General features: G+C 34.6%; 1 protein-coding gene across 1 annotated transcript in view; it reads left to right on the forward strand.

The window, feature by feature from the left end:
* LOC149806599 (receptor-type tyrosine-protein phosphatase epsilon-like) overlaps positions 1–24,504 on the forward strand; it is a 124,069-nt gene extending 99,565 nt beyond the window's left edge. The window contains exons 21-24 of the mRNA XM_089955358.1: positions 460–594; positions 4,053–4,204; positions 10,755–10,890; positions 15,048–24,504. Of these exons, the coding sequence (XP_089811484.1) occupies positions 460–594; positions 4,053–4,204; positions 10,755–10,890; positions 15,048–15,101 (477 nt within the window). The 3' untranslated portion in view covers positions 15,102–24,504. The remainder of the gene's footprint in view (positions 1–459; positions 595–4,052; positions 4,205–10,754; positions 10,891–15,047) is intronic.
* Positions 24,505–24,722: the final 218 nt, after the last annotated feature.

Here is a 24,722-nt window from a genome sequence, read left to right on the forward strand (position 1 = left end):
TGTGGGCTGTGGTCTTAAAGTTTTATCAGTGGATTCGTCTAAAAGTTTTAATGGTAGAGCTTCAGGGCAATTGTTTGATTTCATAGTTACCCCTTAGTTGTGCTGCCTCTTTTGTTAGGAGGATGATTATCTGTATCACATGGACACCAGTCATTATGTCATCTTGTGCAATTTTTGTGTAATAAAATATATTGCACATGTACATTCATTATGTGTTGCCATTGTATCAAATATGTTTGTGTCACAGAAAAAAAATCTTTTTGATATTATAATCACCCTGTCATGATACTGGTCTTGTAGGTAATGAGCATTTTAGATATTTATGTGGTCAATAAAATATTTAGTATTTTGGATAACATAAGCAAAATAAACTTTACATCTTCATAAAAGCAACAATTTATATTAATATTTACTTAATCTGAGAGTAACATTTTCATTACTTTTCATTCTTTACTCCAGTCCTGTGCATTGTACTGGCCAGAGGAGTATGGTTACAGTGTGGAGTACGGTCCCCTGAGTATTGAGCTTCTCTTCTCATCTGAGGCAGACACCAACATCACAGTACGCACATTCAAACTCAGCCACCATCTAAAGGTAAGGAAATCTAGCCACTCTCATTTCTATTAAGGTTCTCTATATATTTTTCACAAGGAAGGTACTGTTCTTTTGGCATCAGGTTGAAATTTATGGCATTAATTGTAAAGCTATACCGATGTCATCTTTTGCCAATTATGCAATTATGCCGATACCGCATATAGCTGATTATTAAAAATGCCGATACTGATTATGAGACCAATTATTTCAAGAAACCGCCTGTTCTACGGTTAGTGAAAGCACTAGCATTTGATTGACAAGTAAACCATGCCCTATTTTTGTTATAACTAGCAATGCCTAAAATGGGTGCGGATTTATGTTAACAGTTCAAATGTGGTCTCAAGCTACCATACATGTGATAACTATTTCCCACATTTTATATCCCACCTTATTTCTTATTGTTAACTCATACATGCAGATAAAACTCTTTACTAAATAACATATTTATTCCGAATTAGTTTTTTGGGGGCACATATGCTCTTGATATGTTTCTTCATTCCATCTTTTAATTTAATGATGGTAATCAATGCTTATATACACGCTACAGTAATGCCAGGTCAAGTTGACTCGTGTAAGTTTCATTGGTGGGAATGGAGATCATAATTTGCTTGTCGAGAAACAATCTACAGCATTCCGTGATCATTCCTAGGATTTAGGAAGCAATTCACTAACAAGCAAAGCATGTAAAGCATGGCAAAAATAAATTTCTGAACTCCTGGTTGACAGAGATTACTTTGTGAAGCTAGCCATAAAAAAAGGGGGAGGGGCATTTAATTTAATTCCCGAATGCGTGAAATCGACGGTCGCATTATATGTCACTTATCTTACATTGCAAAGTACGATCATAGGGTTTTAGTATTAAAATGTCATTATCTAAATAAAGTTTCTTACAAAACTATTATTTGGAAAATAAGATATGTAATATAGATTTGCTTAAGACCTGATGTTTCTATTAAAAAAGAGAGACTGTAGGAAAGTAGATATTTTACATTTGATAATGCATTTATTTCAGGTGACAACAGTTAGACCTATGCACTTACGGTGATGCACAATGCAAAGACCATGGAAGTAGTGCAAAATAGTCATGTAATGATTTATTTTGTAATATTATGGCTGTATTGCTTGTTGTCAATTAAGTAATAACTATCCCATCTTTTTCAATTTTCATGGCCTATTACATTAATAGTCTTGTTAAAATATTCACTACTTATTCTGGCAACATTTTTTGAAAATTGGCGACAAGATATTGAGATTAGTGATTTTTTTGGGCAACAACTTTTTAAAAGCCAGGACCATCCCTGTAATGTGTATGCTGGAAGTTCAACAGAACAGCCACACGAGGCCTCATTGGCTGGTTGGCTGCTGTGATTGGGATGAGTGCATGCATGGTATTGATAATTTGTTGTGAGCAGACAATCAGCGGTAGTTTACAGCAAGCGTGTTAAAAAGTATTTACTTTTAAGAATATACTGTCTTTCAATTAACCCCCAAATCAAATGTTTATTCCTTAATTTCCATTATTTAATTCTGATTTAAAATTCAAGCCATGTCAAAATGAATGTTATGATTAAATTTATATTTTGGAAATTTGTTTACATTGGCACCGATTATTTCTGCCGATACTGATTATACCAATTGTTCCAATAATTGGCCCGATTATGAGTATGGCTGATTAATTGGTACGGCTTTAATTAATTGACTTATGAGGACATGATTGGACCAAAAGTTGGACAGTTTTGATTTGTTCATTATAATGGTAGTTTAAAAGTGGGTCAGCCTTTTCAGTGTTCATCACTCATGTGTCTTTACATGCCAGTCCAGTGCAGGTTAATGTGTTCAGCAGTTGCAGATACTGATGCAAAGCTGTATTGAAATATAACTTGCTAAAGGACACTTTTTCAAGTGGGTTAAAAGAAATTTAAACCTAGCCTTTAGCAATGCAGAATAAAATATACAACGTACAGCATAGGCAGTCCAGCCATTCTTTGTAATATGTTTTTTGGCTTTGGAGGAATCTGAGAAATCCCTCTCCAAAACTTACATTGCCAATCTGTTAAAGCTGTATTAAAGAACAATCAAATTTTGATCCTTAGAGGAATGTTTTGGCTCTGTGGTTACTCTTTATAGTTTGACAGCTTCGGTTCAGTACTTCAGACAATTCATCTTTTTGATAGAAAATGCTCATGAAAGGTAATGCTGAAGTATTTTTTAAAAATATTGTATGAATTGTTTAAATCATGTCTCTGTTAAAAGAGAAAGAGAAGTAAGCCTTAAAATATTTATTTCAGATTACTTGGGTATTTAAGATGTTGGTACATATGATAATAAAAATGTTTACCATTTTATTCTCATGCTTTTTGTTTTGTTTAATTAATGTTCCATGTTAACGTAATTTTCCAACCATCATTATTTTCAGCACTTTGATTTACCCTCAGTTCTTCTTTCTTTATATCAGTTCATGTGGCCATAAGGCAGAGAGAAATTATGTTATGATGTTATGGCCAGTGTGAGTTATTCTTTGTGTGGCATATGTTTGCATCATATTTTAACAAAATTGCTTACTTTCAACTTCTCAAAAATACCAGACCAGTTTCAGCTAACTTGCACGTGGATGTGGTTGTGATGTGGTTTTGCACTTGGCTGTGGTTTTGATGTGGTTTTGCACTTGGATGTTGTTTTGATGTGGTTTTGCACTTGGATGTGGTTTTGCACATTTATGTGGTTTTGCATTGGCTGTGGTTTGCGCTTGGATGTGGTTTTACACTTGGATATGGTTTGGCACTTTGATGTAGTTTTGCACTTTTGTGTGGTTTTGAGCATGATGTGGTTTTGCACTTTGATGTGGTTTTGGATGTGGTTTTGCACTATGTGGTTTTTCACTCTGATGTGGATTTGCACTTTGATGTGGTTTTGCACTTGAATGTGGTTTTCACTTGGATGTGGTATTTCACTTGGATGTGGTTTTGCACTTTGATGTGGTTTTGGATGTGGTTTTGCACTTGGATGTGGTTTTAGATGTGGTTTTGCCATTTGATACGGTTTTGGATGTGGTGTTGCACTTGGATTTGGTTTTTCACTTTTAAGTGGTTTTGCAGTTGGATGTGGTTTTAGATGTGGTTTTGCCATTTGATGTGGTTTTGGATGTGGTTTTGCACTTTGATGTGGGTTTAGATTTGATTTTGCCATTTGATATGGTTTTGGATGTGGTTTTGCACTTGGATGTGGTTTTGTTAGAAGAAGTTAGAAAAAGGTGAATTTGTATCCCCATTTATTGTTTCACCATGTAAGTGATAGGACATACATTATTACATTTGTTCTTTCACCTCTCTACCTATCAAACCTTGTTATGTCAGTGTTTAGGTCAGTTTTTAGATACTATCATGAGGTATCTACTTCCATGTTTTAATAGCACTGAGCACAAAGTGTTTTCCATGTTTCTTTTGTATTGTCTTTCACAGGGTGAGGACAAAGCTGTGAAACAATTCCAGTTTAACTCGTGGCCAGATTTCAAGTCAGTACCAAACAACACCACATCCTTCATAAAACTGCTAGATGCTGTCCAGGAATGGACAAAGCAGAATGGAAAAGGACCAGTGACTGTCCACTGCATGTAAATATTACATATTAAATGCTCTTTTTCTACATCATGTTTGTTAATATACTTCTGAAAAATAAATTGCAAACTCCACCTTGACCTTTTTGATTGCCTTGTCATAAAATCAAGTGAGTTTATGAATTAGCCTCGTGTCTTGCTTATGTCCTGTGTTGTCCATCAACACTTGCTTTTTAGACTTTGTCTAAAATGTACATAACCAGTTGCAACCAAATATGAAACAGATCATCCTGGCATAAAGTGCTTTCAATTTTTATATATAAATGATGCCTGTCTGCATTTAAATATGGCTGCTCTAAATAGAAAAGAAAACTTAAAATGAATTCTTCTCAAGAACCACATAACAGAATTTGACCATACTTGACATAAAGCATTCTGGCATGAATGGCTATCAGTTTCTTACAAATGATGCTGATCCGCTATTAAATAAGGTGCCATTACTGCAACAGATAAACGTTTAAATGACTTCTTTGAAACTCAGCAGGATATGTTCAAATTTGACAGAAAACATCCTGGCATGATGGGCTTAAAGAGTTTGCCGAATGATGCTAATCTGCCATCAAATTTGCAGCTGTTCTCAAAATAAAAAATAAATATTTAATCAACTTTATCACGAACAAAACACATTAGCCATATTTTTTTATATAAAATATCCTGGCATAAAGGTATCAGTACCCTTTTTGCCAGTCAGCTGTTGTAGTACCAAAAAATAACTTTTATTTCTCTGATCTTCCTGGAGAGTTGCTGGTCATTGAAGAATGTTGCTTGCATACAGAAAAATCAGCATTTAAGCCTAAACAGAAAATAAAATGTTGAGTTCAGTCTCTTGGATTTTTACATAGGATGACAAAGCAAACACTGATGATTCTGCCAATTTTAGAATGATAATATTGCACTTTAAATTCAACTGTTCATAAATTCCAATGTAAGCTATGCTGATTTGTTGATATGTTGTATTAGCGCCAACCATAAAAATGAGATAGTGTATCAGAACTTATGACTGATGCACAGGATTTCATCAGAAATTTAGAAAAATGAAAGAAATCAATGTAGCTATGCCTAAAGACTCTTACAAAGATGCTGCCAGGCAAAGTTTCTCACAAAAATAAATTGATCATCATGCAGCATCTCAAATCCAATGGGGGAAGGGTCATGCAAATTATTTTTGGTTCCTGCAGTTTGTTGTACCCAGTGCATGCTGTTTTATTTTTGAGTCATTTTTATTAAGGACGAAAATTACAAATAACTGTTGGCCAAGTTAGGTCTTGGTTGGCCATTTTGACAATGATCTCAATCAAGCTATACTAAGGTAGATTTAGTGTTTGAGTAGAAGAGTCTGTATGATTGGGAGCTGCTGCAGTTTTTGCAGAAACTATCCAGGGATTCTAACTTAATTGTCTCCTAGAGGGGTATAACAAACTGATCTTTTGATCAGCCATAACAGAATGGTATAGAGCATAACAATAATAATAATAATAATAAATGAGGACTTTGTATAGCACCTAATCTTTAGAAGCTCCAAGCACTTTACAACATTAGACAACACCTATAAGATAAAAAAACAAAACATATAATGATATGATTACAAACACAAACACCATGAAATTAGAAAACATAGAAGAAAAAAACATGCTGAGAATATTTAAGGTAGGAAACATTATTAGGTCTTTAAGTTTGTTCTTGCAGTCAAAATAAGTGAGTTTTGAGAGCACTCTTGAATGGGATCACTGTGTCTTTGTGTCTAAGTTCAGCGGGCAATCCATTCCACATTGCTGGGCCCTGGTATGCAAAAGAACACTGTCCATATGATTTCGTTTTCATAGTGGGAATAATGAGTAAACAAGCAGCAAGTTTTATGAATGTTGAAACAAAACCGATTTCTTTACATTCTGTGCAAAGAGGAAAGCTCTCATGTTCCAACACAAACTGAAGATGTACAAACCAGATATGGAAAGAATCGGTACCTTGTCCACAGCACACAGAACCAGAGGCTGAGAAAAAGATAGGAAAAGGAACCAAAATTCCAAGACCTCTGGTTGATTACCCACAACTGGTTAAGGAAGGAACTAAAAGGAGGATACTGTGTGTTTTCTGTCGAGATTATAAGAAAGATAATCCATTCACTAATGAAAATGGTTGCACAGGTTAACCTATGTTCTTCAAAGGCTGCAACCATTTTTGTTAGTGAATTGATTATCTTTCTTATCCTTGGTATACAGCCTTGCAACAAAAGTGATCCTACAACAGAAATATTCTCTGGAAAACATGAGAAAAAAAATCAAGTTTGCATAGTGGCAAAAACAGGGAACCAGTGTAATAATAAAAATACCTGCAGAGAAGGATAAAGCACAATTATATATATACACCACTCCCTCATTAACTCATGCCCAGATAACTTGAAAAAACAATTTATAATGCAGGGTCAGGCATGAATCCCATTTTTTTAAAGCATAAAATACCCCCAATATTGGTCCTAATCTGTTGAAATAAAGAAAGTTGCAATCAGAATTAGTTGTTGTTGTCGTAGCTACAGGTGTAACACCATTTTTCAGGACATGATAGGCTATACATGGTGGCCAGTATATTTGGTAGAGGAAGAACCCAGGAAAACCCTGGGAAGAACCACTGACCCACAGTTAGCTATTGGCAAGCATTCTCACACCCACATCGCCCAAGGCTGAGACTCAAACCCACTCAGACAGAGGTAAGATGTCAGTGATTTTTAAAGGCAAGCACCTTAGACCACTCAGCCACCTGAAGCCCAGATCAAAATTGGTAAATGAAACCTTGAAATATTGCTCATTTTATCATCAAAAATGGTGGTTAGTACCTGGAAATTTGAAACAGCGTCATGAAATTTTCAGCTTTTAATAAGTCTTACATTCTCTTCAATTTTCTTTCCAAACACCATTCTCAGTGCATTCCAAATAACAATATTTGACAAAAATTTTATCAATGAAAATGTCACTATAGATCAATGGTGGCAAAACTTTAAGAAATAATTGTCAATTAAATAAGTTCTGTGAAGTGAAATTAATGTTTTACTTCTATCTTTTAATTTGTTTTCAGTATAATCATAAATGCGGTATGCCTTCTTGTATTCAAAAGTGAAAAACAAATCTGCTGCGACAGCTACGCCTGTGAGCAAAATAAGTACTCCATGAATAAAAAGATTTATTTCACAGTTTATGGTTCATTAAGGAGATGCAAATTCCAATGTTTGTAATAAACTTATAATTTCTAAATTGGCACTCAGAGATTTGATCGGGAATGAGAAGAATTTTCACTACATTTGCAATGAAATCCCAGCTTCAATATTACAACAATAAAACCATTTCAACATTCAAGGTTTTTGCACAAAATAAATGTCTTTACCTTTTTTAACAAAATGAATATTGTTTTGTTTTGAATCAACAACAACAATAAGAAGTGATATAATACTCAGTATTTTCACTGTTATGAGTCCATGCTCTTAAAATAAGTAACAGAAGACAGTGAAAGACAACAAGCTTTGTAAAATTAAATTTTATTTCCCTAAAATACAATCCCTAAAATACAAAGTGAAAATCAGAAAAAGAACTTACGGTGTTGCAGATTAAATCCCAAAATAATCCAAGAATTAGATCAGACACAAATCCTAGTAATTTAAAGTCCTGAATAAAATTCAGTAAATGTCCCAAAGAAATCCAAAACTGAAGGTGATGATGTGTCTGTTATAGCTTATGGAGTGCTGATGTGTTAACAGTCCTTTCTTGAATCAGAATAAAATAATTCCAGGTTTGAATTCAGTATAAATTCCAGTGAATGTCTCTTTCCAAGAATTTTATCAGAGCATGTTTGTATTTCTAGAGAAAATAATAACTTGAATTCAGTAATTTGAATAAAAAAAGATTCCAGCCCAAAATAATAAAAATACTGATCACAGCATATAATACAACTTGAAAGTGCTAGATGTTAGAGCACGATTGACCAAGTCCTCACAATTACAAGATTATATAGTTCTCTAGTTAACCTTAGGTCACATTCAACATTTTCGAAAAACTACATTACCTGATGGAAAATAACCTTCTTGAATGATCCTGATGTTTATAAAATCAAAACCATAACCTGTAAAATTCACTTAGGAAAGTCCAAAACTTTGACCCAAATGAACACATTTACTTCTTATATTAATTAAAATCTTGATGTTAAGCCCATACACTTAGATAATAATTTTGCTATGTATTAGTTATTTTACATAAAATGAAATTAAAAAAATTAAAAAAAGTCAATCAGGTCAAGCATACAATGTTACATTGCAGTAGCATGTAATGAAATCATTTTTTTAAAACTAACAAACAAACAATTAAATATACATAACATCACTTATACAGAATGATTGTTGGAACCTCCTGGAGTAATGTTACGGGATGATTGTTGGAACCTCCTGGAGTAGTGTTATGGGATTATTGTTGGAACTTCCTTGAGCAATTTTGTTAACAATCTTTCAGAAATTGGGTATCATAAATTTAATTTTTTTTTTTTAAAGTTCTTTATTGACAGTTATTCTCAACTTGATTATAAAATGAATATTCAGACATTAAACAGCCCCATTGCATTACCTCTTCCCCCCACCCTCTGGTTTTTATTGATGTCTAGCGGGGATGGAATCCTATCTTTATTTCTTTGAAGTTCCTCAGTAATTCACTTGCTTGCTTATGGTAGTCTGTGTTTTTGCAGACCAGCCAGCCCTTGTGATTTAGCCATAAGTCTTATGAAAATTACCCTTAAATACAGACTTGTGGCATAAAAGCAAAAACTACAAGAAAATGATCGTTGCCAAAAAAAATCCAGATAAGTGGTTCATCTGTGTTTGATTGGATCAGGGTTTCATATTAGAATTAGTGAAATTAATCAGGGAACCAAACTAACTTTAAAGCAGCACCTCAGATGCTTTAAACAGCACCCATTTGTTCATGTGAAGTGTCTGCATGATCAAACTATGGATTATAGAATTTTTTTAAAATGACATCTAGCAAGTGATGCATGTTTAAGATTAAAGGGAAGTAAGCGCCTCTTGAACAGTTTTAATATATTCAGATTCTTGGGAATAAAGCTGGAAGGGACACAGTTACATTTATTGGGCATCACATGCCAATTTGAGTTTGTCTTGTGGCGGGAAATATGATTGCCATCGTCATGTGAAATGGAAAAAGAATTCCCAAGAATTATGTCAAGTTGAGAGATTGCAACAAGCCATTGAGCTGCATAGGGTTTGGAACTATATTTTTTGCAACTGTACTAGTAAATAAGGTCTACGCGTACTTTACAGACGTTTCAGTTGAACGTAATGTTTATTGTCACTGCATGTTCAAATACTGAACTTTTAATTATGTTTTCCAGTTTTACAATAGCAGTTTGTGATATTTTGTTACACCTTACAGAAAACTGGTCAATCTTATGGAAAAAAAATCAACTGCCTTACTGAGACGAACTTGTCAGGGTTGGCAGGTCTGCTGTTGTTCGCAAGTTTTCAAGGGAGAGGTGTATTTGCCAGTTTCTTGAGTGTCTTATAACACTTCTATTACAAAATACAACTGTAAGATATTAAAATTGATAATCTTCTTAAAATGGCAGTATGTCTTAAGTTTGTCATCAACAAAGGTTTTTCCCTTTTGTACTAAAATATTTTGTGGGGATATTTTGTATTAGTAGAAAGTGTTGAATTATGTTGCACCTGGTGACTGTGAGAACTGAATATTTGGAGACAATTTTTAACTCTGCTGGTCATGGAACAGAAGAGCATATGGAATGCACATGTTGCTTGTCCAACCAGGGTTTGTCCATTTGCATAAGTTTGTTATAACTACTCCACCTGAACTATATGGAGGATTGGCATGAAATTTGACACACACATTCATCCTGAAGTCTAGTTGGTTCTTTTGTTTTGTGCTGGGCAAGTTGGTTCTTACACTTTGTGCTGGGCTAGTTGGTTCTTATGCTTTGTGCTGGGCTAGTTGGTTCGTATGCTTTGTGCTGGGCTAGTTGGTTCTTATGCTTTGTGCTGGGCTAGTTGGTTCTTATGCTTTCTGCTGGGCTAGTTGGTTCTTATGCTTTCTGCTGGGCTAGTTGGTTCTTATGCTTTGTGCTTTACTATTCATTTCCTTTTCCATGCATCTTTCATGCTGCCCTGATTGTGCATGATAGGAAATCCATCTCGTATGCACAAGACAATCCCTGGTTGTAAGTTGATTGTTTTGCCCTTGTCTCTCTGTCCATCTGTTTATCACACCTTGGTTAGGTATTACTTTTAGGTCAGATTTGAAGCACAACAATGCAGCATTTGTGTTCCTTGAACACATTTTCTTGTTTTTGTTACCATCTGGACATGCCAAGTGTCCATCAAGGCATAATTTTATTCCTTTATTGATCTAAATATTTGAATGTAACTTTATATTGCTTGGTAGTTTGAAGTGAATGGTCTAACAGTATGCATGTGTGAGATCTGGAAAATATATGGATTTATCCCTTATATATCTTGGCATTGAGCTTTTCACATTTTTTTCAGGAATGGTGCAAGTAAGAGTGGTCTTTACTGTGCAGTCAGCCTGCAGTTGGAGCGCATGAGAGTTGACCATGAAGTGGACGTTTACCAAACTGTTAAACAGCTTCGCATCAATAGACCACAGTTTATTGAAGATATGGTGTGTATATATAGATGCCATATCCAATAAACTTTTAAATTTTGTATCAAACGCCCCTTTTAGTTCTTAATATTCATAATGAAAAAGAACCAAAATGTTGCTTATTTGAAAGTACAGCCTTTAAATAATTTGTGTGTGATTTTCTTCGCAATTTGTTTAGTTCACCAGGCTGTGAGGCCATATGAGCTTAAATCATGTCATACATTGTCCTTTGTCCAGCATGCATCTGTCCACAATTGCTATTTCAGTTTTTCAGAAACTTCCAAACCAGTTTCAACAAACTTAACAAAGTTTTTTTCCAGATTTTTGCAAATAATGCTGATCTACAAGTAGATATGACCAGCATTATCAAAAATAGAAAAACCTGTGCAGCTTCTCAAAACTCACTAAATAGAATTTGGGGCCCCGAGTGGTCTAAAGCGCTCTCCATTACGGATCACTGCCATCTCACGTCTGTCTTCGCCTGTTCGAGTCTCGAATTCAGCCAGTGTGGGTATGTGAGAAAGCTTGCCGGTAGCTTCTCATGGGTCGGTGGTTTTTTCCAGGGTTTTCCCAGTTTCTTCCTCCACCATTAATACTGGCCGCCATGTATAGCCAATCATGTGCTGAAAAATGGCGTTAAACCCCACAACAACAACAACAACAACAACTAAATAGAATTTGACTAAATTTGACAGAAAGCATTCTGGTATAAAGGGCTTTCAGGTTTATACAAATTATACCAGTCTGCCATCTAATATGGCCACTGTCACAAAAATATAAAAAAATGTAAACTTTCAAAGACTTTTTCTCAAAATTTCAACAGAACTTGACCAAATCTGACAGAAGGCTTTCTTGCATGAAGGGTTTGAAAATATGCACAAAGGATGCCAATTTTACGATCGTATTTGGCTACTGCTAAAAATAGAAAAACCTTGAAAGTACACCTTAAAAAACACAACAGAATTGGACCAAATACTATTCTGGATTTTGCAAAATTAATATTCAGAACTATGCTAAAAAAATTCCAGAAGTTCAGAGGGGTCCCGAATGGCCAAGTGGTCTAAAGTGCTCTCCATTACAGATCACAGCCATCTCACCTCAGTCTGTGTGGATTCTAGTCTCAGGTTCGGCCAATGTGGGTATGTGAGAAAGCTTGCCAGTAGCTTCTCGTTGGTCGGAGGTTCTTTCCAGGGTCTTCCTTGTTTCTTCCTCCACTGTTTATACTGGTCACCATGTATAGCCTATCCTGTGCTGAAAAATGGCATTAAACCCTACAAAAACAACCAGGCCAGAATTTGGGGTATTACCCAATCATAATACATAGGAGTAGATCCACTACCAAGCAAATCCAGCCCACCAGAGCTTGTTTTAAGCAACACAGATTTTAAGTCATCTGCCCATCTTGTAGGAAGACAGACAATAATGATCTCCCCTTGGATAAGTGTGTTTGGTGCCAAGTCCCATTCATACTTCAGCTACTACTTGTGCTAATGAGATAGTGCTTTTATAAAGATAAAAACAAAACCAAATCCACCTGTTTTTTCCTGTATCTGAGGTATGCTAAGGAGTTTTCTCACACAGAAGTAGCTATATTTTTGTCTATTTCTCACTCTAATCTCTCATGGACAAAGAATTCACACTTTATTTGAATAACTTTGTTGTACGATATATAGCACCATTTTAACTACCTGCCCTTAGGTCTATAGTATTGACTCGCTGTTTGACCTGGTATATGAATTCTGTTGTACTTGTCAGGTAATACATCTCATAAGGTCGTTCATGTAATATTTTATTGACATTTGTGTTTGTATTTAATGCTCTGTTCACATAAAGTTTGAGTGGTTTCACCTATATATGCTGTTGTTCTGCAGATGTGAACACAATGGGTAGGACAGTTTGCATGAGGTGCAAGTATTTTAAGCTGGCAAAGGATAACCGTGTTACTTATCTCAGTTGTATGGATGTAATTCAGGTCATACCTTTGACATATGCACACAATGGGCAGAAATGTATGGCTGACTGTTTTTGGCCAAACAAATTAATCAGGCAATGAGGGAGTAAGGAAATGTACTAGAAAAGATGCTGACTCCATCAGTATTGCTACCAATGTTGCGCCAGTTAACAGTTTCTTATCAGCGGAGAAAATTACGTTGGAAAGCTCGCCAAGATGAACATTAGACAGGCCACATCATCATGGAAGTTACAATGCCCCACCCTCACCTCCACTACTAGAACAGATCTTCTTGGCAGTGTATCTAGGGCCAGTACAGTCTTGATTTGCTAGCCCATTTGGACAAGTGATTGATATACCACCTCGTACTGGTACTGGTTTACAGTGTTCAGGGATGGCCTGTACCGGACTTTGGCATCAGTTATTAATTGGTTATGGACAGCACCATTTCTGATGCAGCCCCAACCAACACCTGGGATACCCTGTACTGGGTATGGCATTCTGTTTCTCAATATTCCCAGTCATGAATTCATGGAAGAGGTAGTGCCCAACTTGCTAGTCCCAGCAAGATCTGACTTCTTGTATTCCCGGCACCAGCATTGAAGACCAAATGGCTTCTACCCTCTACTAACCCCTGAAAGTATTGTGGACCAACACATGACAGCTCCATCATTGGTCCTAGTTCCGTCACAGCCTGGCACTTTTTATGGGATGCTCCAGCACTGGCCCCAGCTGCACCACAACCTGGCACTGTGTATGGGATGCTCTAACACTGGTCCCAGCTCTGTCACAGCCTGGCACTGTTTATGGGATATTTCCATCAGTGGTCCCAGCTGTCACAGCCTGGCACTGTTTATGGGATGCTCCAGTCCTGAATGTTTGGTACCGTTCCAAGACCACTGATGATTTGCTGATTGATCATCCAGAGTTAGCTTTCACAATTGGCCAGATGCTGTATCTAGTTTACTGATCTTTTGACCCATTTTCACCAACTTAATCACAGGCATCACAAATACTAACTTCAATATTCAGTCCGACAGTATCCAGTGGGGACACTGCATTCTGTGCATCTGTTGAAGAAGGTGGCCACCATTATAAACCTGTAAAGCTAATGTGACTTACTTTGACAAAAAGTGTATTGGCATGAAAGGATGTGTGTGTGTGTGTGCGCGTGAGATTTGGATTTCTAACATAGCTTTAACAATTTTCAGTCTTATCAGAACTATGCATGAAGTGTGGCAGTTGATAGGGATGTCTAGCACAGGGGCATCATGCCGCAGACATGTAGCTTGATGTCCCACTCGGTCACATTATCCTAACACCAAGTCAACCAGTCTTAACACTAACCTCTTGATACTGAAAGCCAAGCAAGGCAGCTGCTGATACCATTTTTTTAAGAAGTCTTTGTTATGACTCAAGCGTTTGTGGGTTGGTTCAATCCAACGACCTCCCACAGATGCTCTGACCACTTAGTCCTTTAGAGCGGTCAGCATGAAAGGCTTTCAGATTTGAATTAATGGTGCCGATCTACCATCAGATATTTTTATCTATACTTAGTAGAAAAAACATTTAAACAACTTATCAACAAACAAAAAACCACTGAATTTTGACCAATGCTGAGAGAAAGAAGATAGATAAAATAGAGAAACCATCAAAGAGCTGTTTTCATTAACATATTCAGTGAATCCCATCTAAGTAAATTTCTACAGAAAGCATCCTACTGAACAAAGTATCTTTGCCAACTGCTCTTGCATTTGGAAATGTGGCAGATATGAGCCAGGTAAGTGATCTTGGGCCTCCTGTTTAGTAATTTCTGTTTTTACAGCTAACCAGTTTCCTTTAATGAATTTCCTAGTAATTAATGTCGATGAATCATCAATCTTATATCAAGTATTGTAGGGTGATATGAATTACATCCACCAATGTTAAGCTCATTTGGTCACCATAAGTAAATTAAGCTCTATTAAAATTTATCATTTGTTCCAGTAAAATATACTTGGTACCCAGAGAAGGCACTTTTAATGTGGGGTTGTCATCCATGGATGCAGTTTAGAACTTTGTATCATTTTCATATGAACTCTGAATAACCAGAATACCCTGGCATATATTTTGTAAAAGAACACCTTCCCTGGGCACCACATTTGTTTAAATGGAACAGCCCTTAGCTAGGCACAATTCCTGTATGTTTATACTTTGTTACTTTGATAATACTTTCCTATTTCAGGAACAATACCGGTTTTGTTACCAGATGGCATTGACTCATCAGGATCGACAGTAGCAAGTATTGTATGCTTATAAATATGTGTGCTGCACCTCAGAGAAGAATCTCAAGCAGATAGAAACAGAATGAAAAATCATGCAGATTGACTATGGCCAGCACGGTGATGACCATCTTGAAAATGTTATTATCTATTACTCTCAGCAGTAGACATCATATGATAATATAGTTGGTCCTAAATGAAAATGTTGTTATTATCTATTTCTCTCAACAGTAGACATCATATGATACATAGTTGGTCATAAATGAAAATGGTGCAGATTGAATTCACACAAAAATCCTTTTTTCATCACACACCCTGCGTGCATGATTGTATTGAAATGGGGTTTTCAGCAACAAACTTTTGATGACGATAACTTGGTCCTTTATGAAAGTGGTTCACTATGTTCACCACAGCAACTAATTTGAAACCTTTATTATAACTGAAGAATATTAGAAATGGTTTCAACACTTGACAGTTAAAAGGAAGAAATGGTCTTATCTTTAATTCCTGGAAATTCTTTTTGCCCAGTAGAGCATCAGACCCTTTGAGGGACTCTTGTTTATAGTCGCATCATTATTTTCAAAATATTAATTTTCTTTAAAAGAAGACAAGTTTATCACATCATTTAAATTATACAGGTTTTAATGGAATAATTCTAATTCATAGGTCATAGATGGTGAAATGATGATTTAATTCATTTGAAGCTACTTAACAACAGTTGGCTGCCAATGTATTACAACTGAATTGGTTTTGAAAGACCAATCCTTCCACCAAAACTTCCTGGTCTCTTAAAACAGATGGTATCTTTTGACAGGTCTTGAACTAATCAGTAAATGCATGCACTGAGAATCTGGTTTCCTGAGACAGGTGGTCTCTGATAGCAGTAGTCTTTCAAAATGGGTATTTATGTATCCAGATTGGAATCATCATTACCATTTTTTATAAAAATGCATATGTTGAACCACCTTTTGTGTTAATAAGGGTCTTGTTTGCATGTGAACATTATGAAGTGAACTAAATAAAATTATTTCAACTAAATATAGGAGTGACAATCTACTATCACCAATTTGTCAGTTTACACACAGCAAATGGATTAAAATTCTTGTCACATCCATCTTGGAGGAAGCCCAACAATGCAGTCAATTTGGCATCTGTTTACATGACCATCTGTCCATTATCCACACCCTAGATTAAGGTTAGTGTTGCATCCTAGTACAGTAAAAAGGAAGATGAACAAAAGGGAGATCTTTTACATATATCTGTATTAATTTTTTATGTAATATGCCATTTTGTGTATGCCAACAGCTTTTATAGATCTATTATCAAAAATCATTTTTGACAATTTTAATACAGGTCTGATTACATTAAATACAACCAGGTTTGAACTAGACCTACTCCTGTCTTCTGTGATCCCATAGATTTAAAAAAAAAAATGTTATGTCCATTTAATAACTGTAAAATGTATCAGAAATAGAGTGATATGCATCCTTTCCAAGTAGTTGGAACAAATGTAAGTATTACATCCTATTTATTTTTGATGTTTGGTTTATGTACAATAGATATTGATCCAAATTAACCACATATATTTTATTATGTAGCTTTCATTCTTATTTTCTTTTTTTGAAGTTAATTATATCCTGTGTTTGGTCAAAAATGGACTAAACAAGTACTAGAGTTATTTGTAATTTTAAAGCTGCAACATTTACTCGTGTGACTTGGCAGGAGTAGAAAACTTTTGAAATTCTGTTATTAGCCAGCAGATATTCTGGTTGCCTTATAAATTACTTCAGCTGTCCTCGATCAGAATTATTCAGCAACTTTTGTCAAACATATATAGCATAATGTTCTTGTAACTCACCATCAGTCCTCTTAATGGAAAGTCATACATGTTGGCACACTTATTTAATCTGTTTGAGATCAGCAAAGAAAAGATAATCAAACATTTCCCTTTTAATTTTGTTGGTGTTTTGTAGTCCAGTAAATCAACCCCAAACCTACAAAGGTATTGATGGATAACCAGATTTGGTTTCGTTTTGTCCATTAGCTTTGTATTACTGGATCACCCCTGACCAGAAAGTTAACAATCTTTTATGTTTATCCGAGTTAACATCATTACAGTTCACATTATTGTTAATCTGATTCCTGTTTCTAAACTTTCTAATAATTGTAAACCTTCCACATGGGATTTTTGTTAAGTCCTATACCCTGCAAGCCCATATCATATGCAACAACTATTGTAATTGGTTTGATTTCTTATACTTGCCACATTCGTCACATGCTGTACAGCAAGTGACCATGTCTTCCACTGGCCAGTGGGAAAGCATTCAAGAAGATCACAGGCATTCAGTGTTTCAAGTCACAGATAAAAGACATCACTACCATATGTTGATATATTGACTAAAGATGAGCATTCACTGGTCTTGTTGCTTTAAGGGTTCACCCTAAGGAGCTGGTATTATGGACAATGATTACATGTTAATTAGATAGTGAGTAGCCAGCACATGTGTGTCTTCTTACTGAAAGAAATTACCCAACACGAAACTATATAAAAGAGCACAATTTCAAGTTTGTAAGCCACCATTGTAGATCCCAGTAAAGCATCTCGTGTGCATGTCCACACATTACAAATGCTTGCATTCATTTATCAGTTTTTTTTCATCAAGTAGCTATATGTAGAAGAAAGAAGCAGTATCTTGATGATCGTAGGAATGTTTTACTGAATTGCCAAATATATTCAACAAAGGCACATTTTACATACTGAATATTTTCGTAACAAGAGGTAAAGACATAAAGCAATGAAACAGTTACAAGTGGAACAAGGTACAACTTGTACATTATAATAGCAGTCAGCTCTTCAATAAACATACAGGGAGAGTTGAGTATTTAATAGTTTCAATTAAATGACATCATTTCAATTTCTGTAAAGGGTTTGGTAAATGTTGCAGCCTTGGTATATGTATATTTATCTAGTTGTGGCAGAAAAGTTCTTTTGATGCGAGATGTTTTAAATTTTACATATATGGCCATGATTGCATGATGACATCTTGCTGTTCTTTACATGTCCAATTCAAATTAACCAGAAATCCCCGCTTTATGTTTCAGAACCTGTTTTTGATTGGTGTATGGGGAAAACAAATCTAATTAAGATGTCTCAGTTCTCTAACATATTAAAACCTCTTTGACATGACAAAGCTCTGGTATATGATTCAACTGTAGTACAAAAAAATATAAACTTGCTAACATGTAGATTGATAGTCATTTATTTAATAATTGTGACCTTATAAAGTTAAGTTTTAGCTGGTTCTGTGAAATTTCCTAGTAAGTCAGCATGAAATTCCATCCTTGTTAGCATTTGAGCTGATGTGTTTCTGATATACATTGGTAGGTTATGTATTTTTTAAAATATTTTTTTCAGTGGTCTGTTTGCCTTGATTTCATTTAGATTTAATTTCCTTGAAATATGTTGCAGTTTGAATTGTTTAAAGCCTCATTTTCACCATTCGAAAAAGCAAGTTAGACCATTGGAGACATAACAATGTTTTTTACATTTCTATCATTATTTTACATGATATGTATCCTAGGAAGACTTTTTTTATACACAAATATAATTTGCAAATCATCAAATTTTGAACACAGACTCTATGGCAACATTTTTTCAAGGAAGACAATTATTTATATACATTTGTCCTATACAGTGTACAAATAAGTTGAATATTCCTCTTGATTTATAAATATACTTCTAATGTGTGGCAAGTTATCCGTAATAACTTCAATTTGAAGAGAGGTAAATATGAAATTTTTCACTGATATTTTGTAAGCAAAATGTTGGATAGTTCCCATTGTGTGTAAGAATAGGATATCAGCAAACATATTGTCTTGATGTATACAAAACGAAAAATTTTTCACTTGATGTTACGATTTTGCAGTTTATAGTTATCTGTCAAGGGAACATGACAGTTTTCTAAATCAACAATAGTATTTTCTAATATACATTGTTATTTTGCTGGGTAACATTGTTGAAAACTTTTTGTACAAATGCATATTTTTTACATGCAGCTCATATTTGTTGGTTAGAAGTGCTTTGTGATTATATATTCTAGATCTGTGTGTTTACCATCTGGATGCTTTTACTACATTTTCTTGGCTAAAAGTTGAAGGTTGTATTAAATGCTTTATTTTAGAAGAAATATATATATGAAATAGATATTAGAAATGATACCTTAGAATTAGTTTTGCTGGTTTTAGGGGTTTTATGTCTAATTGTGGTTGTAATTCATTTTATGGCATTATATATATTACTCGTAGTCTAGACTATATCATTTTTGTAGCATTGTTTTTGTTGCAATATTGAATTGTTAAGTTCATCATTGCCATTTTCTCTTACATCTGAAATCATATCTGTTTAATACACTAAATACTTTTATTTCTATATTAAGCTAACTATAAATTGATGCATTTCTTCATTTCAATAATTAAGTTTAAAATTGTTGAGCCTCATAATACTACCCTCCAGTCAGTCATACTCAAGCTGAGATAAATTTGACCAATGAAAGTAACTGGGTGATAAGGATGGGAACCAGAAAGAAATATTGTAGTTAAAAAGTATTACTATCAAGTTTTTGAATGATGGAAAAGAAGTCTGTAGCAATCTTATAGTTGCGAGGAATGCGTGAAAAGATCATACATGTTTTGCCTTCAAAATGTGGATGCTATCATGATGAAATTTTCAATTAAAACTTGTGAGTGAAGAAAATTCTGTTATTAACTTTAAGAATTGATGAAATTTTCAATTAAAACTTGTAACATTCTCCTATGTAAAGAAGAAGCAACAAGCTTGGGTTTTGAGAACTTTGTGTAGCTTAATATTATCTATGAGGTGTAGTTGTACAAATGTTGATTGAGTTATATAGATTATGTTTCATGTGTACATAAAAAGCACTCTGATTTCAGCTATATTTTTGGGTATCAGTTTTCTGGACCTTGAAAAACATACATTTTTAGGTATTTACATTTGTGGATGTGTTGGAGATCATATGGCTTTCTTTATGGGTGGGAAACCTTCCTTGGGTCTTGAAATTTATAATTTGATGCATTCATGACATCCGTGAAAACTGTTACACCTAAAAAATATAATGAATTCACAGTATCTGGTGGTTATATAAATTTAGAAGAAAAATGTACATAACAGAATAACATTTGTTTTGCGTTCTGTTCATAAACTTTAGAGGTTGCTATGGAGAGGTACTCCAGTTTAAAGACTGTCTGTCTTGAAAGCTGTTGATATTTATATGAAACTTTCAGCTATGGTTATCTTTTTATTTACAAAAACAAAACTGCTGCAGTTTCAAAGCATTTGCCTTAGAGAATCCATGAGCCCACAAATTGAGTTTTCAGTTTAAGCATTCAAAAGTTTTATAAAGTACATTCCTATTTTCCTGTTATGTAATTTTCTTTAAATGTTTGATAGCTCAGTGCAGATGTATTAGCAATGCAGTATACAGTCACTTTGTGGGTTGTAGAGAAATATGGAAATATTTCTCATATCATATATCTATGTCATTTAACATATCAGTATATATAAGTCTGATTTGAGGGAATTCCGAAAAGTACATACACAAAAAAAATTGGCCAGTTTAGCCCCCCCCCCCACAGCATACAATTTTGTAAACACACATACAGCCCCATACATATGCTTGTGCATCACACACCCACACCCTTCCAGCAATAGCTGGGACAATTGAACTTTGCAAGATGTGGTTTAATACATTCATTAAAAATAAGCAGTTTTAAATTTTAATGCTATGTAACGAAAATTAACAAGAAAGATATTTGATGCTTGAAAATAAAACTGAGGAAATATTAAAATCAACTATAAAATGTAACTTGAATGTTACACTTTGTTGTCAATGCTTGTCTGAGATAAATGTAAAATACTACATGTTGTCACCAATGCTTGTCTAAGATAAATGTAAAATACTACACGTTGCCTCCTATGCTTGTCTAAGATAAATGTAAAATACCACACGTTGTCACCAATGCTTGTCTAAGACAAATGTAAAATACTACACATTGTCACCAATCTTGTCTAAGATAAATGTAAAATACTACACATTGCCACCTATGCTTGTCTAAGATAAATGTAAAATACTTAAAGTGCCGAACTTAAGAACTTATTAAGTCACATCCTCCCATACACATTCATACGCTTCTGTCAAACCCCCTCCCACACCCTTCATGTGTAAGTAATTTATGGACATCCCCTTAAAGTTTCCCAGCCCCAGATTTTTTTACAGTCCTGTACATGCATAGCTGTTTCAGTGCTTTAAGTGGAAATGTTAGTCATATAGATGTATAGCCAGTGCTTTAAATGGAAATGTTACGATCGTTTAAGTGCATAGCTAGTTCAGTGCTGTTATACAATCATCTACATGCATAGCTAGATCAGTGTTTTAAGTGGAAATGTTGTAATCATCTACATACATAGTTAGATCAGCATTTTAAGTGGAAATGTTACAATCATCTACATGCATAGCTAGATCATTGTTTTAAGTGGAAATGTTGCAATCATCTACATGCATAGCTAGATCATTGTTTTAAGTGGAAATGTTACAGTCATCTACATGCATAGCTAGATCAGTGTTTTAAGTGGAATTCTTGCAATCATCTATACTGTATGGTGATCCTAGCGATGCTCACTCTATGCAGGTATATACTATATGGTGATCCTAGTGATGCTCGATATATGAGGTATTTACTGTATGGTGATCCTAGCTATGCTTACTCTATGCAGATATATACTATATGGTGATCCTAGTGATGCTTGCTATATGGAGTATTTACTGTATGTGATCCTAGCGATGCTCGCTATATGAGGTATTTACTGTATGGTGATCCTAGCTATGCTCACTCTATGCAGATATATACTATATGGTGATCCTAGCGATGCTCGCTATATGAGGTATTTACTGTATGGTGATCCTAGCTATGCTCGCTATACAAAGTATTTACTGTATGGTGATCCTTGCTATGCTTGCTATATGCGGGTATTTACTATATGGTGATCCTAGCGATGCTCGCTATATGAGGTATTTACTGTATGGTGATCCTAGCAATGCTCACTCTGTGCAGGTATATACTATATGGTGATCCTAGCCATGCTCGTTATATGAGGTATTTACTGTATGGTGATCCTAGCGATGCTCACTGTATGCAGGTATTTATTATATGCTCATTTTTGACTCTGTTAACTTTACATTTCAGAATGACACGTGTGCCCAATAGTATATTAGAAACTACTTTGTAAACAAATCATGTACAATCTTGTAGAATTACATTTGTTTCTGAATGAACTAAAGCAGCTGTTTTGTGGACTGCTACATGCCAGCTGCTTGGCAGTATTCCGTGTTAACATTTTTGATACAATGTTTCAGATTTAGGCTAGCGATAGATGCTAGACCGGTCATAAAATTGTTGGAGTCCCAACAAATAACATGCAAGTGACAAGGCATAAATATGTCTTCTTTAACTGGTAACAAGAATGGCAAAAATTATACTTACAATTTTACATCCAGAATTTCCTCAAAATGTACTTTCTAAGTTCTGCAAATCCGAATGACATGAACCATGTCATGGATTCCAAAGCTTGATTACAGAATTTGAAATTGTACTGTAATTTTGACAACATTCCAAGTACAGTAACATCCTCCTTACTACACTCGAAATGAACATTATATTCCATAGCATCTTTTTGATAATTACAGTTGAAAGAGTTAATATTTTCCCCACATTTTGATTCCACATATTTGATAACAGAACAGATACATGCATGCAGATAAGTTGAGACGCTGCTCCATTGCTGCACACATCAGATATTACTTCATGTAGAACTGAGACAGATAAATCCAGTCCATAATCACGGAATTTAGTAGAATCGACAAAAATACAAAAATCTATTCATACCAGACCAAATGGAAAGGTTGTTGCAATGTGCATTATTCACAATATGACTAAATTTCAATTTTAAGTAGACCAAAACTACACTTAATTTTGAATGTGATGTCGACCAGACAACTAAGTTCAAATTTAGTTGGGCAGAGTTATGTATGCATTAATCTTGTTGTTGTGTACTGATGAATATGTGCTTGTGTATTTAGTTTGGAATGCAGCATAAATTCAGTTACTTTGTGTCTCATAGTATATATTTTTGTTTATATAATTAAGCCTTGGGTAGAATAAGAAAATGAGCATGTAATAAAATGGTTACTGCATTTGTATGGGAAAATATGAACACGTTTTCTGGGATGGATATACTGCACTCCCGAGGTCATGCTGTATATCTATTTGGAAAAAAACTCGTTCATATTTTCCCATACAAATATAATAACCTATAAATACTGTATGGAGATCCTAGTGATGTTCTTAGTGTGCAGATATATGGTGATCTTAAACTAGTCTGACCATTGTCAGTGTTTCATTATTTGAAGTCCATTTTTCCATTTTTTGTGAGAAAGTACTCAATCCATAAATAATACATCAGTAGGATTCTTTTCCCTCAAATACTTCTTTATGTGTATCATAATATGTTAATTCATACTGAATCAATTTATATCTTGATTTTCATTGGTGAGTCACATGGGTTTCAGTGGTGACCCAAGTAATTATAATATCCACTCCTTTGTGTTGAATTATCCTTGCTGTACATGTTTGTGCCTAATTGGATTTTGCCAAAGAAAACTTTCTCCTTTTATCTTCCAAGTTTCAACCATTATCGAGTGCAAAATATAACTTTCAACTTTTTGTTTTCTTAATTGCAACTGTTTGATGATACTCTACCTTTATCAAATCTTTATAATATTTGATAAAGGATTGAGGTGCTAAGTGTAAAATTTTAATACCCTCATTCTGAAAGGCATCCAACATTTTATACAATAAGTGGGTGACATTTCTAATATTGATGTACTAGCCTAGCTTATGGAAAGCGATCTAAAAATTATATTTTTGTTCCATATGAAAATTTGGCTGTTAACTTTAAGACTTGCCCAATAATGATACTTGGATGTCCAGGCTTATTGGACATAGGAAATGTTCCCTGCAGTTTTCAGAAAGGAATATATAGCCTTTCTAGTTGCCATCATACAAGTATAATAGAACACCGATTAATATGTAAGTAAAAGATCTTTAATAGATAGTGACATATTTTTCACATACTTTACATTTATAATTTGTATCAAATGTTTCATGAAGAACAAATCAGCTTCAATCATTCCATGTAGCTTGTATACCATTCCCTAATAGTCATGTTATTTTCTTGTTGCACATGATATTTTGCTTTGTGATAAAAGCTCTGTTTGTCAGCACTTACATTTATCATGTTTGCATGTACAGACCTCATGCTGTACAATAAACTTGTAAAGTAGTAAATACGGCTTTTGCTTTATCATTTTAAGAGTTGTAATTTAGAATTAATTGCTTTAGCTAAGCAACCATCAGCACTGTTCAGTTGATTTTTGGTATAACTTCTACTTTTACAATATTTTGTGGGTGGGTATTTTAAAAACGTGATTTAAATCTTGATTAAAGTATTCCTACTTTTGTTGAAATATCATCCACCTGGGTTACACAAGTATAGAGTATATAAA

Source organism: Sinohyriopsis cumingii, chromosome 1, assembly GCF_028554795.1.
Source record: "Sinohyriopsis cumingii isolate HCF-2022 chromosome 1, ASM2855479v2, whole genome shotgun sequence".
Lineage (NCBI taxonomy): Eukaryota > Metazoa > Mollusca > Bivalvia > Unionida > Unionidae > Sinohyriopsis > Sinohyriopsis cumingii.